The 19,997-nt window shown below is 36.2% G+C and overlaps 1 protein-coding gene across 6 annotated transcripts in view; it reads right to left on the reverse strand.

The window, feature by feature from the left end:
• UTRN (utrophin) overlaps positions 1-19,997 on the reverse strand; it is a 366,002-nt gene that overhangs the window by 97,847 nt on the left and 248,158 nt on the right. For all 6 annotated transcript variants that reach the window (XM_026066463.1, XM_026066461.1, XM_026066459.1 and 3 more), the window contains one exon: positions 8,580-8,709. In XM_026066463.1, coding sequence (XP_025922248.1) covers positions 8,580-8,709 — 130 coding nt within the window. The remainder of the gene's footprint in view (positions 1-8,579; positions 8,710-19,997) is intronic.

Raw genomic sequence — 19,997 nt, forward strand, 5'->3', positions numbered from 1 at the left:
TATGCAAACTGCAATCTGAYAATTTTGTCAAGTGTCAGGTACTTGCATCATCCTTTACCTGTTACCAGACCCCAAAACCATCAGCTTTGCATAAAAGAGTAACAGAGTAACAGGTTAGAAGGCTTTAATAGTTCTAAACCAGATGATTAGCAGGTCATTTAAGGCGAGCAGTCTCTTGACAAGGAGCATGTAAAACTTTCAGTAAGAGCTGAACATCTTCCTGCAAAACTTGGTTGGTTTTCTATAATGGTACTGACACATTAGACACAATGGGTGCTTCTCTCTCTGTTAATTAGATAGAAGCAATAAAAACAAACAAGTGGTTGTAGCAATGAGTAAGGACAGACAAGGGGAAGGATGACCTCATTTTATTTGTCTGGCCAGCTAAAACAAGGCAGCTCTTGACAGACTACATCCTTCTTTTGGAAGGGAAAACTGGGGTCAACTAGGGTGGTATAAGAAACCAAACAGAACAGAGAAGAAAACATACACATTCTTTTGAATTTGTGGAAAGATATTTGAAGACCATTTGTCAAATCGGTGTCATTGAGCAAGGGCATCTGCTGCATATTTTGTTTGAAAAATATTAATTCATTGCAAGATTGCTTTATTTTACAAGAGCCTTGAGAATGCTTGTAAACTTGCCTTAAAAAGACATTTACTGTGGAACTAAAGCGAGCCAGACATTTTCACAAGCTATAAAACCATTCAGCATCTATTCACTTAAGAGATAAATGACTACATGACTTCATGTTTTCAGTCATGAAAACCCAACTTATTCCTGAGCAACACATTACGTTTTTCAAGCAGAGATCACATTCACCAAGATGTTGGTTGCAGAGGGTAGAATTGTATACCTGGCCTCATAAAAAATGTCTTAACAGAAAGAATTTTCTCCTGTGAGTTTGGAATTCTTTTCATCAGTCTGTCATTACACACTGGCAGACAAACACAGTTCCTTTATGCTGTGATAAAAACACTACATACTGGTCTTTGCTTTTTTGTCCCCACTTAGTGCGAAGTCTCCTGATTGGTCAGCCTTCCTTTTTTTTTTCCCTTTCTTTTTTTTTTTTTAATGGCACTTATTACATTATCTCCACTTCAGCAGCTGCTCAGAAAGTAAGAAAAGCCTATATTCACTGGACCATCTGTTTACCAGAGAGGAAAGATATTAACTGACCTTGGAGTCAGGGAGAAAAAGGAGGAAAAAAAAGTACTGCTTCTGTAGAGCAACAACTTTATTTTAATAAGCATCTTTTATCACAAAGTGATGAAAGAACCGAGTTTACCTGTGTCTCTAGCAGAGACAGACCACCACGGGAGGAAAAATTTCAAGACTTCACAGCATTTAGTTTCTTTGCATGCTTACATATATGGAGAATACTTACCCTGGAAAGTTAAGGAAGAAGAAAATTCTTCTTGTTTAAGAATTTATTTCAGATGAATTAAGCTAGTCCTGACTCTAGCAGCTTTGATTTTAAAGCAACCTTCTTTGATCCCTGCATTCCAACCCGAGTTAGTGATCTCTTTCTGTGTCGCCATAATTAAGCTAATTTCCCTTATTTTTACTATATTCTTAATAAAGCATACTAGAACTGGAGCTGATGTAATGCCCCCTCTTTCTCTAATTATGTCAAACATTTTCTCTTCCTTGGTTCAATGAATCTTTGTGGCAAAAAACAATGGATGAAATGGCACTGTTATCATTACGTACAGTTTCAGAGCATTTAAGCAGGCAAAAATGTCAAATTGTCATATTGTCAAACTTGCAAGCAGAAGAATCAAAAGTACTATTATCATCGCATAACGAAGTCTTCAGCATCACTCCAATGAAAGTATTCTCTGAGTTTTTAACAACCCCAACAGAAAACTTACTTACGACAAAGTATTAAAGGAATAGGAAGTTTAAAGAACAAGCAACAACTGGTTATTTTGGAAATGCAGCAATTAGCATCCAGCCATGCAAGCAACCATGCAACATTCTGGTATGTCACCTTTTTCTTCTACTTCAAATATCTATTGCACATGCAGTCAAAATAAACAAAAAGTACAGTCATTTTCATCTATTTAGGTTTTATTTTATCAAAACAGAGAAAATGAAATCAGAAATGAGAGAAATAATTAAATCAGGAGTGAAGGAGGGAAGCCTCTGCAGGACAGAAGACAAATTACTTCTGGTCTGTAGAAGACGACATTGCAAAAGCAGAGAAAATGAATACCCAAAGCTGTTAACTTCATGCAGGTATTTCTGGAAAGAGTCTGGAATGTGGTCTCCAGATAAAGAGGAATGAGAACAATACTAGCAAATATATATATATATATATATATCCCTTAAATAATGGTCATTGAGACTCCCAGTGCGCACTGGTGGGAAGGATGCAAAACGATGGCTGAAATAAAGAGAAAATACCTTCTGGTTAAAAGAGATGATTAAGCCTTCCCGTACCATCTATCTCCAGAAAGCTAAAGAAGAGTACAGCAACCCTGAGAACAGCATATTTTTCAGTATAACCAGTGTAATTCATCAGTATAATCAAAACACACACTTTTCAGTAAAAACTAGCTGCCATTTTGTTATAAATGGTATGATTCAAAGCAAGATCATAATATTTTTGCACAGCAGAAGTCTGACGCTAGTGTTGCTCCAGGACTATAAGGCAGGTATAAATTCAGTTTTAGCCTGGGCCTGCTACAAAACAAGAAAAAAAAATTGAAGATAACAGTAGTGTTACAGAATCACCAAACTACTATGTCTTCTTCCAATTCCTGTTGAAGGGAGAGTACTAATGAAGACAGGCATATCATCATCATGGTATTCTAGTTACTCTAGGCAACCAAGGAAGCAATTCTATGTTCTCCTTCAAAGCACTGCAGCTGCAGATTGTAAGAGGCCTTTTATTCTTCCAAAGACTAGTAAAGATTTTTTTTTTTTTTTGGCACAGCACGTACGGCAGGTAGACTGAAGAAAGACTGAAGGAAATAGATACACATCCCCTAACTGCATTTCAAACACAACCAAAACAATCTATTTTACTGAAAATAAAACAAAAATAGAAAATAAAAAGAAAAGCCAGGGAGAACAATAGATAGTGCTTCTTGGCTTGATGATGTCCTTTGACGGCACTGGATTTTAAGAAAACACCCATGTTCTGAACTTTTTTTGAATTGCTCACCAACCTTCTAAGTAAGTTTCCTCAGCATGTCTTCTCCTCTGTATACTTTACATTGCTTAATACTCTGCAGTTTCCAATTTGCTATATTGAAGCTTATTTACAATGTCATTTAGTTATGTTTGTTTTAGAGCTTAAGAAAGGAATTTTCTTTCAAATAAGGTCCTAACCTTTGACATCCATCAATCAGCTGCGCTGTTAGTAGCATAACTGAGAGACTTCTTACAGACAAGGTTATGATGGTTTCTGCAGTCTTTAAAATAGGGCAACAGTTAAAGTTTAGGAACGTGGCTTCCACCTGGGAAGCTTCCATTATTTCAGATAAAACAAGGCCATAACATAGCATATGGGTCAAGAATGAATACTACTCTGGTCACATCCCAAAGTCCTCGCATTTAAGAAAGTGGTTAATTTTATTATTGTCTATGCCCTCAGGCTGAGTGTGTTTCTGAGGTTCAGCTGTTCAAAATTCAGGCTTGACACTGCTCTAAGTCTGCACTCCATGCCACTCAAACAGTAACAACTCCTGGAACTTTACTGATATGACTTTAGGCAGGCAACCATGTAGACACCACAAAAAGAATTTCAGGGCTCTACTAGAAAAAGTGTTTTACGTAGATGAAACTTAAATGGTGACTAACAGATCTAGTTGAAAGAAAAAGGGATATCTAATCAGTTTGGGCTTATCTCATGGATAGCTGCATCCTTCTCCAGTTTTTACTTTTTGAGAGTTTCTTTTAAAAAAAAAAAAAACTCTTAAAAATCACAAGTGAACAAGCTCTGAAATTATAACACAGGCCGAGATGTTCAAAGTGTAATTGATTTAGGAGGACAACTCCACTGACTTTCAGTGGCTTATATGCTGTTGTCTTAAGCACTTCCTCTAATCTTCACACTCAGAGACTTCATACTCAGTCCAGCTGAGTAGCAGAAAATAAAGAATTATTCCAGCAGTGTGCAATAGCTATGTGGACTCACAAAGGCAGTTGGGAATGGAAATGCAGCCTTATATATACGTTAGAAAAAGGTAAATTGCCTATTTCTGTAAGTTCTTCCTTGCTAAGAGAAAAAAATGTCAGAGAATGTATCTGAATGTGTTCAATAAGAAAAAAAGAGGGTCCACCTTTTTTTATGCCTGATACAGGAGACTATGTTGTGTTTCTGCTAGTTTAAATGAAATATATGTATGTAATTCACTGACACATATTAATACATTTCTCTTGTGATGCAAACCTGATTTAAGAGGGTTTCTGCACTTATAAATAAAAGGAGATAACAGATGGTAAATACTTAATTTTAAATGATGCATTTATCACAACCACCTTCACTACCAAATAACAGCTTTCAAGGCTAGGAATCTGATTGCCTTAACAAGACTAGAAGCTACTAAAGTATATCAATAATACTGCAGACTCCTGGAAATATTCACTACTACAGTGGGAATCAATGTAGTGGCCTAATCTGCTGGGATGTAATTTATGTTATCTTCTAAAAAAATTAGCTCCACTCCCTCACTACATCAATGGAATTTTAAGGACAGAATTTCAGTAAAGCTGTATCATTGATCTGTTGAACCCCAGGGATAGAAAATATTATTTCTGGTTTCTTGTGTGTTTCCCATGGCCTCTAAATTCACTAACAGTTCAGGGATCTGAGAAGCCAACTGTAGTTATGCCATAGACCTAAAGATGTGCAAGCAGCTAATTATAATTCTCTAAGTTTTCTACTATACCACAGACAAGTCACAACAAAGCTAAAAAACACGAACATTTCCAATTTCCTTATCTTGTTCATCTATAAAATTCAGCAGCTGGCCTGGTGGTTTATCAGTCAGTTCCATTTAGTTGCTGAAGTTCAAAGGCAAAAAAAGGGTAAAGCATACTTTTTGTGATGGGGCTCCCTAAGGAAATATGGGGTGGGGGGAGGTGGGAAGGGGATCAGAAGAGAAGACAGATGAGGGATAAAATTAACTCCAAAGGAAGTTTCTTGGACACCAAGGGGCAGTGTTTGAATGTGCCAATTACCACATGGAACAGTAGAAGGCCAACACAGGAAAGGAGATGAAACCAAGGCTACCTCATGACCTGACTTAACTTATTCACTAACTTCAGTTATGTCACAAAAACGTTACAAGCAGTAATAGGATATAATAAGGCATCCTATAACAAATATTATACTCTGTCTTCTTGGGACATAACAAAGTGTCTCTATGCAAAAGTCCTTAAAATAGGTCTTGTACGACCAAGTTCAAAACTGATTCTCATCAATTTTTTCCTGAATCTCTCTCACTGCTTGCCCTGTAGCAACAATGTTATTTCCCGGCATGAAAAAAATCTAGGAAAAAAAATGGGCAAGGGCAAGAGGAAGAAGGGAAAGAAAGAGGAAAGAGATTCAGAATCAGCAAGTAAGTGTATCAGTCAAGGACTGAACACAGAGAATTCTCCACAGCCAATGTCCTTGGAATAAGGAGAAAATTAAGATATTGTTGCATACTTTATGCCTAGACAGAATTATTTTTTACTTAACAGCCCAAGTGCAAATTAGGTGAAATCAGACAATTGATACAAAGACTAAATTACAGTATGATTCAGTTTAATTTGTAGTGTGTGTTTTATAAAGGAGCAGAGAAAGCTTCAAAGATGATGTYTGAAAAGATATGATAGGTTCTATTTTTAAATATTATGAATAGCCACGGGATGTTCTAGTAAGGTAATGCTTTCTTCAATTAAGTAGTGATTGTGCACATCAGAGGGATGTGAAGAGGTTACTCAGATTGTCTTAATTTATTACAATGTCCATGAGACTGAAATGATGCTGCACTAGAATCATGTGGCAGGATTTCACCATGATTTTGAAGACTCTGTAGAGAGAGAATGATAGATGTTGCAAGAATCACGAGACATTTAATCCAACATACACTTAATTCTTGCAAAACAGGCAATGAAGTAACAGCACTGTTCATGCTTTTGTGTATCTTAAGGGACTGGATAAAAGGTTGGATGTTTTTCACACTTTCTTCTCTTTGGAGTAGCTAACCCACCACCTAAACACCCCTGCCTTTACACAAGGTAAAAAACTAACTCCAAGAAATAGTGATTTTTCAATTACTGTAACTATGATTTCTAAAAATAAAAGTTTTTGTTGTTTGTAATATAGAAGCAGCCAAACCATCTGTTTAGATCATGATCTTACAGTGCTGTTCACTGCACAAGATTATCTGAAAAAACAGACCGCCAGTTTACAATCCAAAACGGGATTCCTTCACCTGTAGTAATGTTGAGAGTACTTCACTGAAGTTAATGGAGCTACTTATATTTATAGCTAGTGCTGAGAATAGCAGTAATTGACAGGCTGACAGAAAAAATAAAAAATTAGACATTTTCAGAAGTAAACATAAGTCCGCACCCACAGCTCTCGCTGAAAATGGTTAACCAGAAGAAAAAATGTGTGTCTCTGGATGTCGTCAAACATAGAGAAGCATCCTTCTGGAGATCAGTGGCATTACTTGCCACAAAACAATTTACTAGACTCAGTCCTGGTTGAAATTTAACTGCTTATGGCACATAAGAGATCAGAGTAGATGGTTCCATGAGACTTTTTGGCCTGAAAGCCTGTTAACCTATAGAAAGTGCTATAGTACTCAAAACAAGAACACCTAGCGTAGAACTAGGACATATGGAAATCTGTGTCTACAGAAGGAAGAGTAAAATAAACCTAATGCACATCTATGAAGCTTCCCAGTCTGATCGCATCCAATTGGTTTTGAAATACGATGAGTGGACAGGAGACATTCATAAATCACTTGCAGACCATCTGCCTCACCATTATTGCTATGCAGCTTACCATGGTCATCAACTTCCCTGCTATTACGTTCTCATTGCCATCTGTATATCACAAGATGTAAATACACACACACACATATATAATAACAAAAACAAAATTGCATAACAAGAATTTATGATGCATGTCATCATCTAAAGTTTGCTCTTGCACTTTCTGTCAACACTTGCTAGATTATTGATATTAAGTCCTGCTAGAAAGTGAACATTTTACACTGGTAACGTTTTATGCTCTGGCTTCATTTGCCCTGGGTGTTTCTATGGCTTTTGAAAGGAGACTTATGTCTTCAGACTTTGTGACTGAATGAATAAATATAAAATCAGCGTTCATTATTTTTCACCTGCAAGGTTTCTTGCAGTTTAGACAAAATAAAGCATTACAGATGAAATATATCAGACAGATTTGTGAGTAAAGACAAGCACAATGTTTACAGGAATCAGGATTTCAAAACAGAAAGTAGTACAATACAGTAAAGCAGCTAAGATGCAAGAAATAGCCATGGGGGAAAATTGTTCAGTGGCTTTAATCAGCAGCTATTCAAACTTTATTGCAAAGTCAAATTAGGGAATAGGAGAACCGTATAAAAATGTGCACCGAAGTAACACAAAGCAAGCATGGATGCAGGAAAGATAAGTTTTTCCCACTGAATAAAACTGAGAAGTTTGCTACAGAGATCCAAAGACATAAAAGAAGAAAAAAATTTAACTCTGGACAGAAGTAGCTATATTGTAATTTTGTAAATTACACAGAACAGTAAATTATTCACATCTTAAGGCAACTGGCATTTCTACAAATCACAAGCTCTTTCCAGGAATAATTCTTATGTAATTTAGAGTAGTAAGATTTTAGAATATTGTAGCTTATAATAGAAAATAATACTATGATTTAATTGTACTCCAAATATAACATGATATTTTTCTTTGTAATTATAATGATATTCGGTATGTTTTTCTAAATTGTGGTTATGGGGGGGGGATTATCATCTCCCTGCTGCTCTGATATAGCCAAATATCTCAACAACGTAATGCAAATATCATTTCTAGGATAGCTGTCTTTCATTCCTTAGCAATAATTCAGCTGAAGTTTGAATCTTTAAGATTCTGTACCGACTGCTTTCCTAAAGCTGATTCCTTTTACTTCTAACAACATGCAACACAGACTACATTCTATTTCCGTCTATGGGGTAAACTTTTGCAATAGGAACATATACAGATTTGAATGTGCATCCTTGAGTTATTTTTCTGGCTGTATTTAAGGTGTGTATGTTTGATACTGTACCCCCCCCAAAAAAAGAAAAAATAATAGAACTGATGACACCAATGTTATGAATCAATAACTGAAGAAGGAAATATAAGAGGTTTTCCTTTTTGCTACATTAAAAATTTGGGTATTTCCAAAGCAAGAGTAATAATATTTGAGACAAAACCTTGAAATAAAAGCAATCAGTACATGGTATGGAAAATCCTAAAGCTTAAACAAGCAAGTGGGATACAAAATCAGTACAAGGGACATGTAAGTACTTTTTCTTTCCTTTTGACTATTCCAAACAGGAAGAGAATATTTTCTGACCTGTTTTTGAATGCAAGCTCCTTCTCGGTTCCTCAGGCCCCTCAATGGGTTGGTCAGCAAGGAAAACTCGTGCCTGGTCCACAGCATTAAGAATGGTTTGCTCCTTATCCTTCAGTTCACGCCTCAGTGCCTTTTGCAAAAGGAAAAAAGAGTGCCATTTGTAACCTGATGTCGTGAATAACAGACATTAAAACGTTTTTTCCATTTTCACCTCTCTGACCAGACCTATCTACTGTGTGAGTAATAGCCAACATTTAATTCAGACTGCAAGATAAAATTTACATTTTACAAAACAGAAATGGCAAGAAATAAATAAAGGGTAGAGATTTTTCTAAAATTAACTCGAGGAAGTGAATACAAGAAAGATGATGATGACAGGTTTTAAAACACTCACCTAAAGGAAACTATTATACTGCCCTTTCAGAAAAAAACTTTACAAGTTTCATTATTAGCATGATTGCTGATACAGATTGCTACAACAGATTTTTTTTTCTTTTTTTTGGTAGCTGGCGTAACAGAAAATTGATCCACTGAAACTTTAAAAGGTAAATTCACAACTGCTAGTGAGAATTGCAAAAGCACTTTACATCCCTTAGAAAATGCTGCCTCTTATTCCGTTTCTTGTTTAACAATATTTTTAAAATTTAGAACATATGTAATCAGAACACTGGGATGATGAGAACACATTAGGAAAAGACATTCTTCAAATTAGCCTAAAATATTTTGATCCTTGTACACAGAGGCAATTACAATTTTTCTTACAGATATTTTTCATGATAATAGAAGTGAATTTCAGGATATTTTCTTCTCCAGTGCTTATGATGTTTTTTTTTTTAAAGAGTTAAGCGTAACCATCCTATTAAAAACAAACAAAAATAGTATTCATGAGTCATCAGCTGTAATAATGTTTTCTATAAAGCATTTTGTTCCATACAATTTTTTAAAAGTATGAATCAGTCCAGGATAGAAAGAATCTGCTTTGCATGAGTTATTTGTATTACTTTCTACTAGTTTTAATACAAAAGAAGATATTTAAATACTATTAAAATGATGTGCTTGAATTTTTTCAATGTATTTTTTATCTCTAATATAAAAAATAAGGTTTATTTACTGATAAAAATGCAGTCAGTCTCCATTCCAGCTCAACTAAAGTAGCTAGTCAGTGGAGTTCACAACACTACATAACAAGATGAATGCTTTCCACTAGAGAAAATAGCTCCTAGAGGAAAATAAGGACTGAGAGTAGAAAAGGCTTCTTTTCCCCAGATTCCAACCCATGGTGTAAAAGTGTTACAGTTGCGCCAGAGCCATTAGCCAGTACTAATGCAAGGACGAGGAGAAGTTCTGGATGGCTCAAGTTATTTATGCTCTTCTGTCTACAAAACATGTTGAACTAGCACTTCCTCTAGAAGCTAAATTCTTATTTTTCTCCCGATTCCTTGCTCAAGACTTTCTTGGGCAATTGCACATTTCTTTGTGCAAAAGAAAAAAGATTCTTTTGAAGAGAGGATCCTCAGAGGCATTTTGGAGAATTGTTAAGGTGACAACAGGGCATCATATGAACTTATTCATTAAAGAGGAAGCRTCTAGAAAAGATCCACAGGATCCAACAGAACTAGCAATGGGATTTTCACCACAAGACTTTTCCATTATGAACAGTTCCAGATTTTGAAGAAGTTGTTTCAAAGTACTGACGATTACAGTCAGGTAATCCTTCCCTGATTTCCTGCCCAGGTTATTTTCTAATTTCTTACCCAAACATAGAAAGACTACACATTTTAGCTGGAGTGAAACAGAACAAAATGCTACTGCACTCCTTTCACTATTTTTCCATTCCTTTCTTGCATCACTAGCACTGCCTCAGAAATTCAAAACATTTTCACTAATGACATAACGAAACAAAAACATTCACAGAGCACATGAAAACATTTCTTTCTAATACAGTATTTTCTTTGTGATCCCTGATCACTTAGACACCAAGCAACTAAAATAAAAAAAATTAAAGGCAACATAGCACATAACATTGAATACAGCAATTACAACCTGATTACCTTTCCCATTCTTTTAAGCCATTCTGTTAATAGCATTTCAGTATAAAACAAAAATATCTGCATTTTAAACTTCTGCCTTAAAATTCTGTTCCCAATCCTGACCAAACTAGTTCTTGGCTTCTACACCTTCCTGAAGCACATCCCCAGTCATCTGGGAGCTGGTACTTCATTTTGTCCTGTCTGATTCATCATTTTTCTTTTCAGCAGTTATCTACCAGCAACCATGCTCCTTTTCAAAAAATATTACTTTCTTCTGTCTCTCTACTTTCCCACATGACTTGTCTACAGATACAGGAATTTCATTTAGCCAACTGTAATTACTTGCTTACTGATTTTTTGAATCAGGGAGACTTGCTTCTCTTGACCCAAATCCTTTCAACTGTCTTTCTGAAATCTACTTATGAAAGAAGCCAAACCATCTGCTTTAAGAGTAGAACGGCAAAAAGTCAACCTCTTAATCTCTCCTTACAATGCTTCTTCATCAGCAGGATCAGCATCAGCATCGTAGTCATCACCATAGTTATTCATGTTTGTAATCCAAATCATTTGGCCTGGGCCCAGACGTTCCTCAAGAGGGAGATCTCCCTGCTTCTTCCTACATAACTTCAACCTTTTCCCTCAACACTCTTGCATAAACCCTTATCTTGACTACTGAAAACCTCCATGTTTCCACCTACATCATCGCCCACAATATTCTTGTACCCAAGTAGGGACATTATGGGCTGGATGGGCGTACAACCACACGGTACAATATTGACTGGATGATCAGGCTCAGCGGGTGGCGGTTAATGGGTCGTGCTTTGCCTGGAGGCCAGTAACAAGCAGAGTATCACAGGGGTCTGTCTTAGGACCCAGCCTGTTTAACATCTTTCTCAGTGAAGAGCACACTGTCATCAAGTTTGCAGATGACACCAAATTGGCAGGGGGACAGTTGATAGCCTTGAGGGCATAGCTGCCATTCAKGGGGACCTAGACTGGCCAGAGGAGGGGGCCGACCTTGTGAAATACAACAGGGACAAACACAGTCTTGTACCTGGAAAGGAATAACCCCCCTGCAGCAATCCTGGCTGGGAGCAGCTTGTGTGGAAAAGGCCCTGAGGTCTGGGCAGACAGGGAGCGCAGGAGGAGCCGGCGGTGTGTCCTGGCGACTGAGAAGGCCACCAGCGTCCTGGGCTGTATGAACAGCAGCACAGACAATCAAAGGGAAGGGATTATTCCCCTCTACTCCACACTCATTAGACCTCATCTAGAGAACTGCTCAGCTTCAGGCCTTCCCAGTACGAGAATAAAACTTGATAAACTGAGGTCCCTTCCAGCCTGAACGACCTTGTGAGCTTGTGGTTCAAAGCTATGAAGCTATACTTCTGGGTACGATGCTCGGACCAGGGCTGTCTGCTCTCTGAAGCCCTGCTCCTGTGCAATAAACACAAGCTTTTTTCAACTGCCATAACTTAGTCTCCGTACTCTCAACTTCTTTTGTAACTTGAAAATCCTATATACTGCCACACACACTTTCAGCTTTCCCAGGCTCTGTCACCAACCACCCTGCTTGACTGCTACACTCATTCTTTCAGCATCCCATATGCACCGAAAACAGTTGCCACAAAAATCTCACAGATCCCACCTTACCCTGCTGATTAGCAAGTCTCTTGCTGCCACAAACCCCCAAATTCCTGCTTCTTGTCTTTGGGTGAGCAGGAAGAAAGATATTCTTCTCCCCCCTCCCCCCAAACTTACTCCTTTATCCTCATCATCTCCCCAAATCCTTCCTTTCCTTCTCACTCTACTTCTGCTCCAGTTAAAAAAAATTGCAAAAACTAATCAATGAAAATATGCTAACCTCCATTATGTTTAGGAACTTGTATGATATGGTCCCATCTTCAAACAGTCACCATTAACTATATTTTTTTATACAAAAAACTCTTCAGAATAGTGTTATCTCTAAGATTTTTTATTAGCAATAAGCAGAATCAGTCTCATTCTTCTTTGTGGGACTCAGTATATACTACATTCAATAACAAACATAAAAACTATGTAATTTACAAGCAAAACCGTACTTCGATATATATATATATTTTAGAGAAACTGAAGTATTCTAAAAGCAAAATTCCTGAAGAAATACAAGCCCTTCAAAATCATCCATATTTTACAAACCCTGAAAGCATTTCTGTATCTCTGTATTCTGTCTCTTTAGCAATACTCAATTTATTTCCCTGTCTGTTTTTTTTCTCTGCCAGTGAAAAAGAATAGCAAGGAGAGGACATGATGCAAGAATAACCAAACATATCAGTAGTATACTCTTGTCCTTCCAGAGAAACCTCTCTTCAAGAGAGCAAAAAAAAAAAAAAAAAAAAANGATGCAGCCAAGTCACTAAGCTCATTAAATCAGTCTTTGATTTTGGGAATTAATGAAGATTTCCACTGTTGAAGAATTAATTTTTTAGCTATCAAAAAAAAAAAAAAGAAATCCACTTAATTCTAATGTCTAGCTTAAATTTCATCAGTCTTGAGTGGAGAGAGAGGATTTCATTGGAAAAATCAGATCTACAAGAACACTACAGAGAGTAAAAATGAGTCATAAAAAAAACAGCGAGGAACATAAAGGCTGTAATACTGAATTTTATTACTGTATTAAAGATTTTTATGCAATACTCAAGAAGTGCAATAATGTATTTTGAAGTTTTATTTAGTTTTGCAAAAGATATCTCCAAAATGGCTACTCAGAATGGGTAGTCCTCTTTCAGTAGAGAGTTATATTACTATGTCCCTTCATTCCCCCTTGTTTGTCATTCAGGACTAAAATAGTTAAAGCATTCCTAGGGCTTCGAACGTTGCACAGGCTGTGCTTGTGGGAGAATTCTTTACCTGTAGCTAGCTATACTTTAGCTAGAGGAAAGTAGAAGAAAATTAGGACTAAAGTTTGGGTATAGATTAAATAAATAATAAAGTTATAGCAAAAGGCTTTCGGACTTATGCTGTTTGTCTTCATTTTGCGCCTTCTGAAGTGGCAACTCAAAATTTCGCACCTAAGCCGTCCACTAACAAGGTAAACACATAGATGCAAATATCTTTTTTGAGAGCCATAGGAAGTATGCAGATGTGAATACAAAACAGAAATGAGAACTCTGAGCACACACGATGCTCCTTTATATAAATAAAAATACAGTGACATTGTAAATACATATTTGTCATACAAAAAGAGACTTGATGCAATTTTAGTAGTAATTCATACCACCATATTTCATATTACAATCCTAAAATGCACAAGTACAGTATACTTTAGGCAGTAGTTTAAAACGCAAGCTTTACTTGCCTTATGGAAAGATCAGTGACAGATTAGCAAGTTAGACGTCTATCCTTTCAACACTTTTATTTCATTTGTAAATTCACTCTTAAATCTTACATAAACCAGGACACAGATTTTTTAAAAACTCTTGGACCCCCCCCCCCAACTAATTTTAGAAGTTCCTGAATCTTAGAAAAGAAGAAAAAAAAAATCCCTAAAACCCTAAGACTTGGCATGCTGAAGCAATGTCACACAAGCAGTTTTCAGAGCTGACCTTTAGTAACACTAACCAAGAATGATAATTCAGAAAACCCTCCTTTTAGCCCTGAAAAAATTCTTCTAGTGATAGACAGGGCTCACAAAACTACACTCTTGAAATGTTTTATGCAGTATCACACTAAGCAAGAACTGATCAACAGCATCGCAGCATTCATTTTGCAGATACGAGGGACATCTTTCAAGTGTCTTGAAGATGCCAAAGAACAATCCATGAAGCCACTACATATAATCCTTCGGTCAACTACTGTTGATTCTCTTAGGGCAAAGAATGAACAAAAGTGTTAGATCCCTGATTTATTGCCATCATTAGTCAATGACTTGCTGTCCATTTTGATTTGTTCCTCTTTCAGTAACTGTGAAACTCACGGTTTTCCCATAATGACTTGGGAAATTACATATTATTTATTGTTATACCACGTTAATCTAATCTGTATGCCCTCTCTTCATTATAGAAGTCTATGATTTCTCATATTAAATTAACTCTTCTTTCAAGCTAACATCTTCTAACTTACTGCCTGAATTTACAAGCAAAGAATTTGCTAAACCAAGGCCTTCCAAGATTTCTGTTGGGAATGCCTTGTAGCTGGAGCTTTTCTACCCTTGAGGAATTACAATGCTAGAAAAACTCTGGCTATTCATGAATTTTCACATACTTCCTTCAGTTAGAACCTTAAAATTCTATTTCAAGCATAGTAAGTGGGCTTCCAAGATTATGTACTGTCAATTTACAGCCTTTTTGCCCCCCTTTTGAATTGTACAGGCTTGTATAGAACAATTAGAGGAGCAGATCAGCTTAATGGTTCCAACAGATGAAAGCAGAACCAATTTCAAAGAAAACACACAAGATGTTTCTTAAAACCAGAACATATTTGAATCAGGTTTCATTATGCATTCTTTCAAGGAAGAGAAGACGCATGTTATTGTAACTCATGTCTGTTTATCACATTGTAGCTTTATGTGCCAATCAGCAGCTCCAGTGGCATTTAATTACTCAGTCATCTTCATCCTGCACCAGGTGCTTGAAAAACTTCTGTTACTTTTATACTCTAAACAGAAATGGGAAAATCATCCATGGCATATAGTAGGATTGGGAAAATGAGTAGGATGATTGAGAAAAGAGAACTAGAAAAAGGTTGTTTATAACAATCACTCAAAAATCAAGGTTGTGACTGTCCGAGTCTGTGCCAGCTGACTGCACCACTGAAGAATGAACTAGAAAGATACATGTAGCGATGTTTAAAATTTGTTCTTTCATGTCAGACACTATTTAGTATAACATACATGCATACAGATTCAAAATTATTTTGGTCTCTGGGCACTTCTCCATGAGAAAGTCAGTTTTCTAATGCTTTTACCCCAGCTGATATAGTGCGCATTCAAATAAAGACTAATATTTCATTTGAGATGGTGCATTTCACTCTGTGTTTACTTTTTGTTATTTCATATTCAATCTACATGGCAATAGAAATAGGGAAGGAGAAAAGCAGTACATAATACACAGCATGATACATAAAGACATCTGCAGCACACACGGGGCTTTGCAGAAGAGATCCAGCCCTACATCAACACCAGAATAAGGAAAGGACAGCAAAGATCATAGTGAAAAAGCAGCTGTTTGCCTCAGTAATAAATAAAACTTGAGYATTTCAGATTCATTTTCTTTAAATGAACCTGAACAAAAGATTAGGACTTGGAGGTATATCCCACATCACTGGCAAAAGACTTGCCAAAAAGAACCAAAGACAAGCGAATAGCAAGGACTGTTTTTCTAAACTATCTCTCAGTTTACCATCCTCTACTCCCAGCCTTTATTGCTGTATACAAAATAGAATGGCAATGACTAGGATTCATAAAACAAGAGAGGACCTAGGAGCCATAGCTGTAACAAATACATTTTCCCTCCATGCACAGGGAAACAAAAACAGCAGCAGCATCAAGCAGCAACAGTTACAGGAATGTAAGACCACAGATGTGGGTAGAAGAAAGAATTAAAAGAAAGAATTAAATTATGCACACAGGTGATCTTTTGCCAGAAGGCCAATAAATGTTAGCTTTCCTAAGGCTTTCCCTCTGATTTGTCAAAAGAGATACTTCAGTCCAGAAATAGGGTTATTTCTTCGCTAAGACTATTAGTCTCTTGATAACTTCCCTTCCCACTCCAGTGGGTGAATGAGCTCATGGCTCTTCACTGAAAATATCACTCACCTTCTGTGTACATGTTTATAGATATGCATTACATGATATAAGCATCTGTAAGTACTCCTCAAACTTAAAATGCTTTACAGTAATACAGCCTAGAGCCAAAGTGATAGGGGATGTAAACTATGCTTTATCATCTCCTGTTGAGACTTACAGATATGAAACATAAAGCTTTTACTAATATTTTTAAAACTCCAGGAAACTGACAATCTCAAACTCATCTATTTAGATATTTATATGGTGACCCCTTAAGTAAGCTTCCTCCTGAATTTGCTGAAGTAGTTAAAAAAAAAAAAAAAAAAAAAAGAAAGAAGGAAGGCTATTTTCTACAATTCTTTTAATAGCATTCTAAAAGCATAAAAAGGCATTTTGAAACCTCTTTTGGAAAGTTTCCACTTACAATAACCTTGCAGAGACTTTGAAAGGACTCTTTTCGGCACTAAAAGAGAATCTGATGCTACATCATAATGGTAGAGATAAGCTTAGTTTTAATACAGATTGCATTAAAAAAAGGACATGACTGAATGCATTTCTTGCATTAAAGAGTATGAGAATACACTTTTTCTTAAAGAATAAATAAAATAATTTTAAAAAGAACATAAAAAATAATATAAAAAAATAAAATAAAGATTTCCACACAAAGTTGTTTGCCCAAGGAGAACCTCTCATCTCTACAGGAAGAACCGCTCTAAGCCCTGCCTTCCCTAGAGAGGCTGCAGGATCTAAATCCAACTAGTGAGGAAGGAAGACACTGTTTAATTGAGCAAAGGTTACAGAGAAAAGAGGCATAATGATATGCATTAATATGCCTTCCAGTACAAATAATATTATGTAATTGGATTTTGTATTTCCTAGCCCATTGAAAGCAGACTTTATTAACTTGTGTTTCTAGGTCAATGATAACCAAGCCGTGGTTACCCTGAGAAGTACAGAGGGCTCTACGTAATGTGAAGTTTTAGACACTGGAAAGCATGAAAGGCTTATAACTATTTATTTACCAGACTTGGAACCAATTATGTATTTTGGAAAAACAAAACAAAACCCTCTGCAGCCCTGAGCTGCTGCCAAAGACATCGTTATCTCCAGAGAAGTTTTGCTGAAGTTTTATGTTTTTGTTCTTCCTTTTTATTTTTTATTTTTTTTAACATAAAAGTAATCTGAAAAGACAAAGATCTCAGTGTTAACACAATTTCCTAGACTCATGAGCTACTCAGGTCCTCAGAATCATACTCATTCTGGATTTCTCCAAAAAGGTTAGTGAAGACCCTATTTTAATGGGTTTTGGGTGTGCTACATACTTAGCACACATCCTCTGATCTTACCTTCTTTGTTTGCTTCTTCAAGAAAGCTACTTGTTGAATATTCAATACTTCACATTTGGCTGTACCTAGAGAGGTTTCCCCCTTCTATGACCAAGTTTTCTCACTATTGATGACAACATTGACACAAAACTATTAATGAAAGAAAACAAGATTGCTGTCCCATTATCATGTGCTCTAGTTCTTTAATGGAAAAAATGAGCAAAAGAATGATAAGAACAGGGAAGAACAAATTCTGCTAAAATATAATGCTTCTTTTGCTCATCCAGCTAACTTCCAAACTAACTCAGCATATATTGGTCCAAAGTCATTATAATATGACAGCTAAAAAAAGGGCAGAAGAATCACTAAATTTGATGGCTCTAATAAAACTATACTAAAGAAGGGTATGAAAACAAGCTTGTTTTACATTGCTATACAAAAGAAATAAAAAAAAAATTTTTTAATGGTACCTTAAAAAATAATCTGTTTAACATCCCTAAATCAACATTTAATACAAGAATTCATATAGGCTCCACTCCACACACAACAAGAATGTCCAAGTCAGAGTGCAGAGTAAGCATGTTAAAAATTGAAGAAGAAACATCCACAATGCCTTTTACAGGTAGTAAATCATGTCTCCAGTAGATTTTAAAAAACACACACTGATACAGAGGAAGAGATGTTATGCCTTCATCATCTTTCTATAGCTCAGTGCTATTCTGTCTTCATTAAGCTGGACAAATGACTGTAGAGAAAGAGAAGCTCTTCAATCTTTTTGTTCTTAGGGTGAAGGAAAAAAGTATTTACTTTTACACAACAGCAGTAATCCTACAGCTAGCAGTGGAACCAATTTTCAAAAACCAAACTGCTTGTAAGTACGCATTCAGTTTTACAGCAAAGGAGTACAATGGGATTTTGTGAAGGACAATTAATGCCGCCAACCTTTACTGTGAAAACATGAGAACCATACCGCATCAACAACCCTGAAAAGACAAACAACTTTTTCTTTTTTTTTACTTTTTTTAATTTTGAAGAAAAGTCTGGTCTAGGTTTGCAGGGCAGAAAGAAAAAAGAATGTACAACTTCTCCAGGAAAAATCCAAAACAGAAGATTACACAGTTTATACTAAAACAATTAACCAGCAAGTTGTGATGTTAATACATATTGTTTCAACAATCACAGACAATCAAACTTTTCATTTTAGATGAGACCCAAATAGCAGCACTTTAAAAGTGAAATACCCTTGAACACTAAGCCAAGGTTTAAAACAAATTTGAGAAGAAAATGCCATCTATTACATTATCTACCTAGTACATAAATATTTTCTCTGCTTTTTTTTTTGTTTTTAAGACAAATGTACCCACATACAGGTGTAAAATAGTTCATTGTGCCCTAATCTTAATGAATTATTAACAGCAATATACTCAATAATATAAGTCCTACAATTCTCACTTTCCAAACACATTATACACTGGACAGGCAGCAAGTGTTCTGCATCAGTGATGGAAGAACAGATTAATTGTATTGATGTACTCCTTACTTCAGGAAAGGCACACTTAAGCACTAACCTGCAGGTAAGGAAAACTGAGCAACAACTGGCAGCTTCCTATCTTATTCTTGACTTCATTACTGGTTTTAAAAATGCTACTGATTAGATATGTTCCCATAAAACCCCAACAATTTAAAAATGAACAGTATAACAAAAATAGCATGTTTCCAGCTCCTTTTCAGGCATTCAGGTATTGCCTTGTCATTGACTAATATCAGCAGACTAGAAAGATGACAAGTTAGGATGTAGCAATCGCTTTAGAATTACTTCGTAATTTATTACTTTTACAGTTAGCTGAAAGGACAGAAGATGATGCAGGGCTAGATCAATTTATACCAGCTACCCTGTCTCAATCACTTGAGCAGGACACAGGGGTCAACTTCAAAAAGGCCCTCTCCTTGACAAGTCACTGGATGACAGAAGGGATCTAAAAATCTGACATGAGATGCAAAGGCTTTAAAAAAAGCTCAGAGCCCCTATACTCACTATTACACTTTTAATACAAGCATGTGACCTAGAAATCCTTGAAAACACTTCTGGAAAATAAATAAATCAACCAAACAGAAACAATATATATAAGAAATCCCAGTATCTCGTCATTCCTCCATCTTCAAAGCAGCCTCTTCTCTTGAGGAAGATTTGTTGGCTCCTATTGCTACCACAAGTATTCAAAGGGGCTATGACAAAAGGCCACTATTTGTCCAAAAAGAGTATTCCACAACCGGCAACTTTTTTTTTTTTTTTTTTTTTTTT

This window comes from Apteryx rowi, unplaced genomic scaffold (assembly GCF_003343035.1).
Source record: "Apteryx rowi isolate R43461 unplaced genomic scaffold, aptRow1 scaffold_241, whole genome shotgun sequence".
Lineage (NCBI taxonomy): Eukaryota > Metazoa > Chordata > Aves > Apterygiformes > Apterygidae > Apteryx > Apteryx rowi.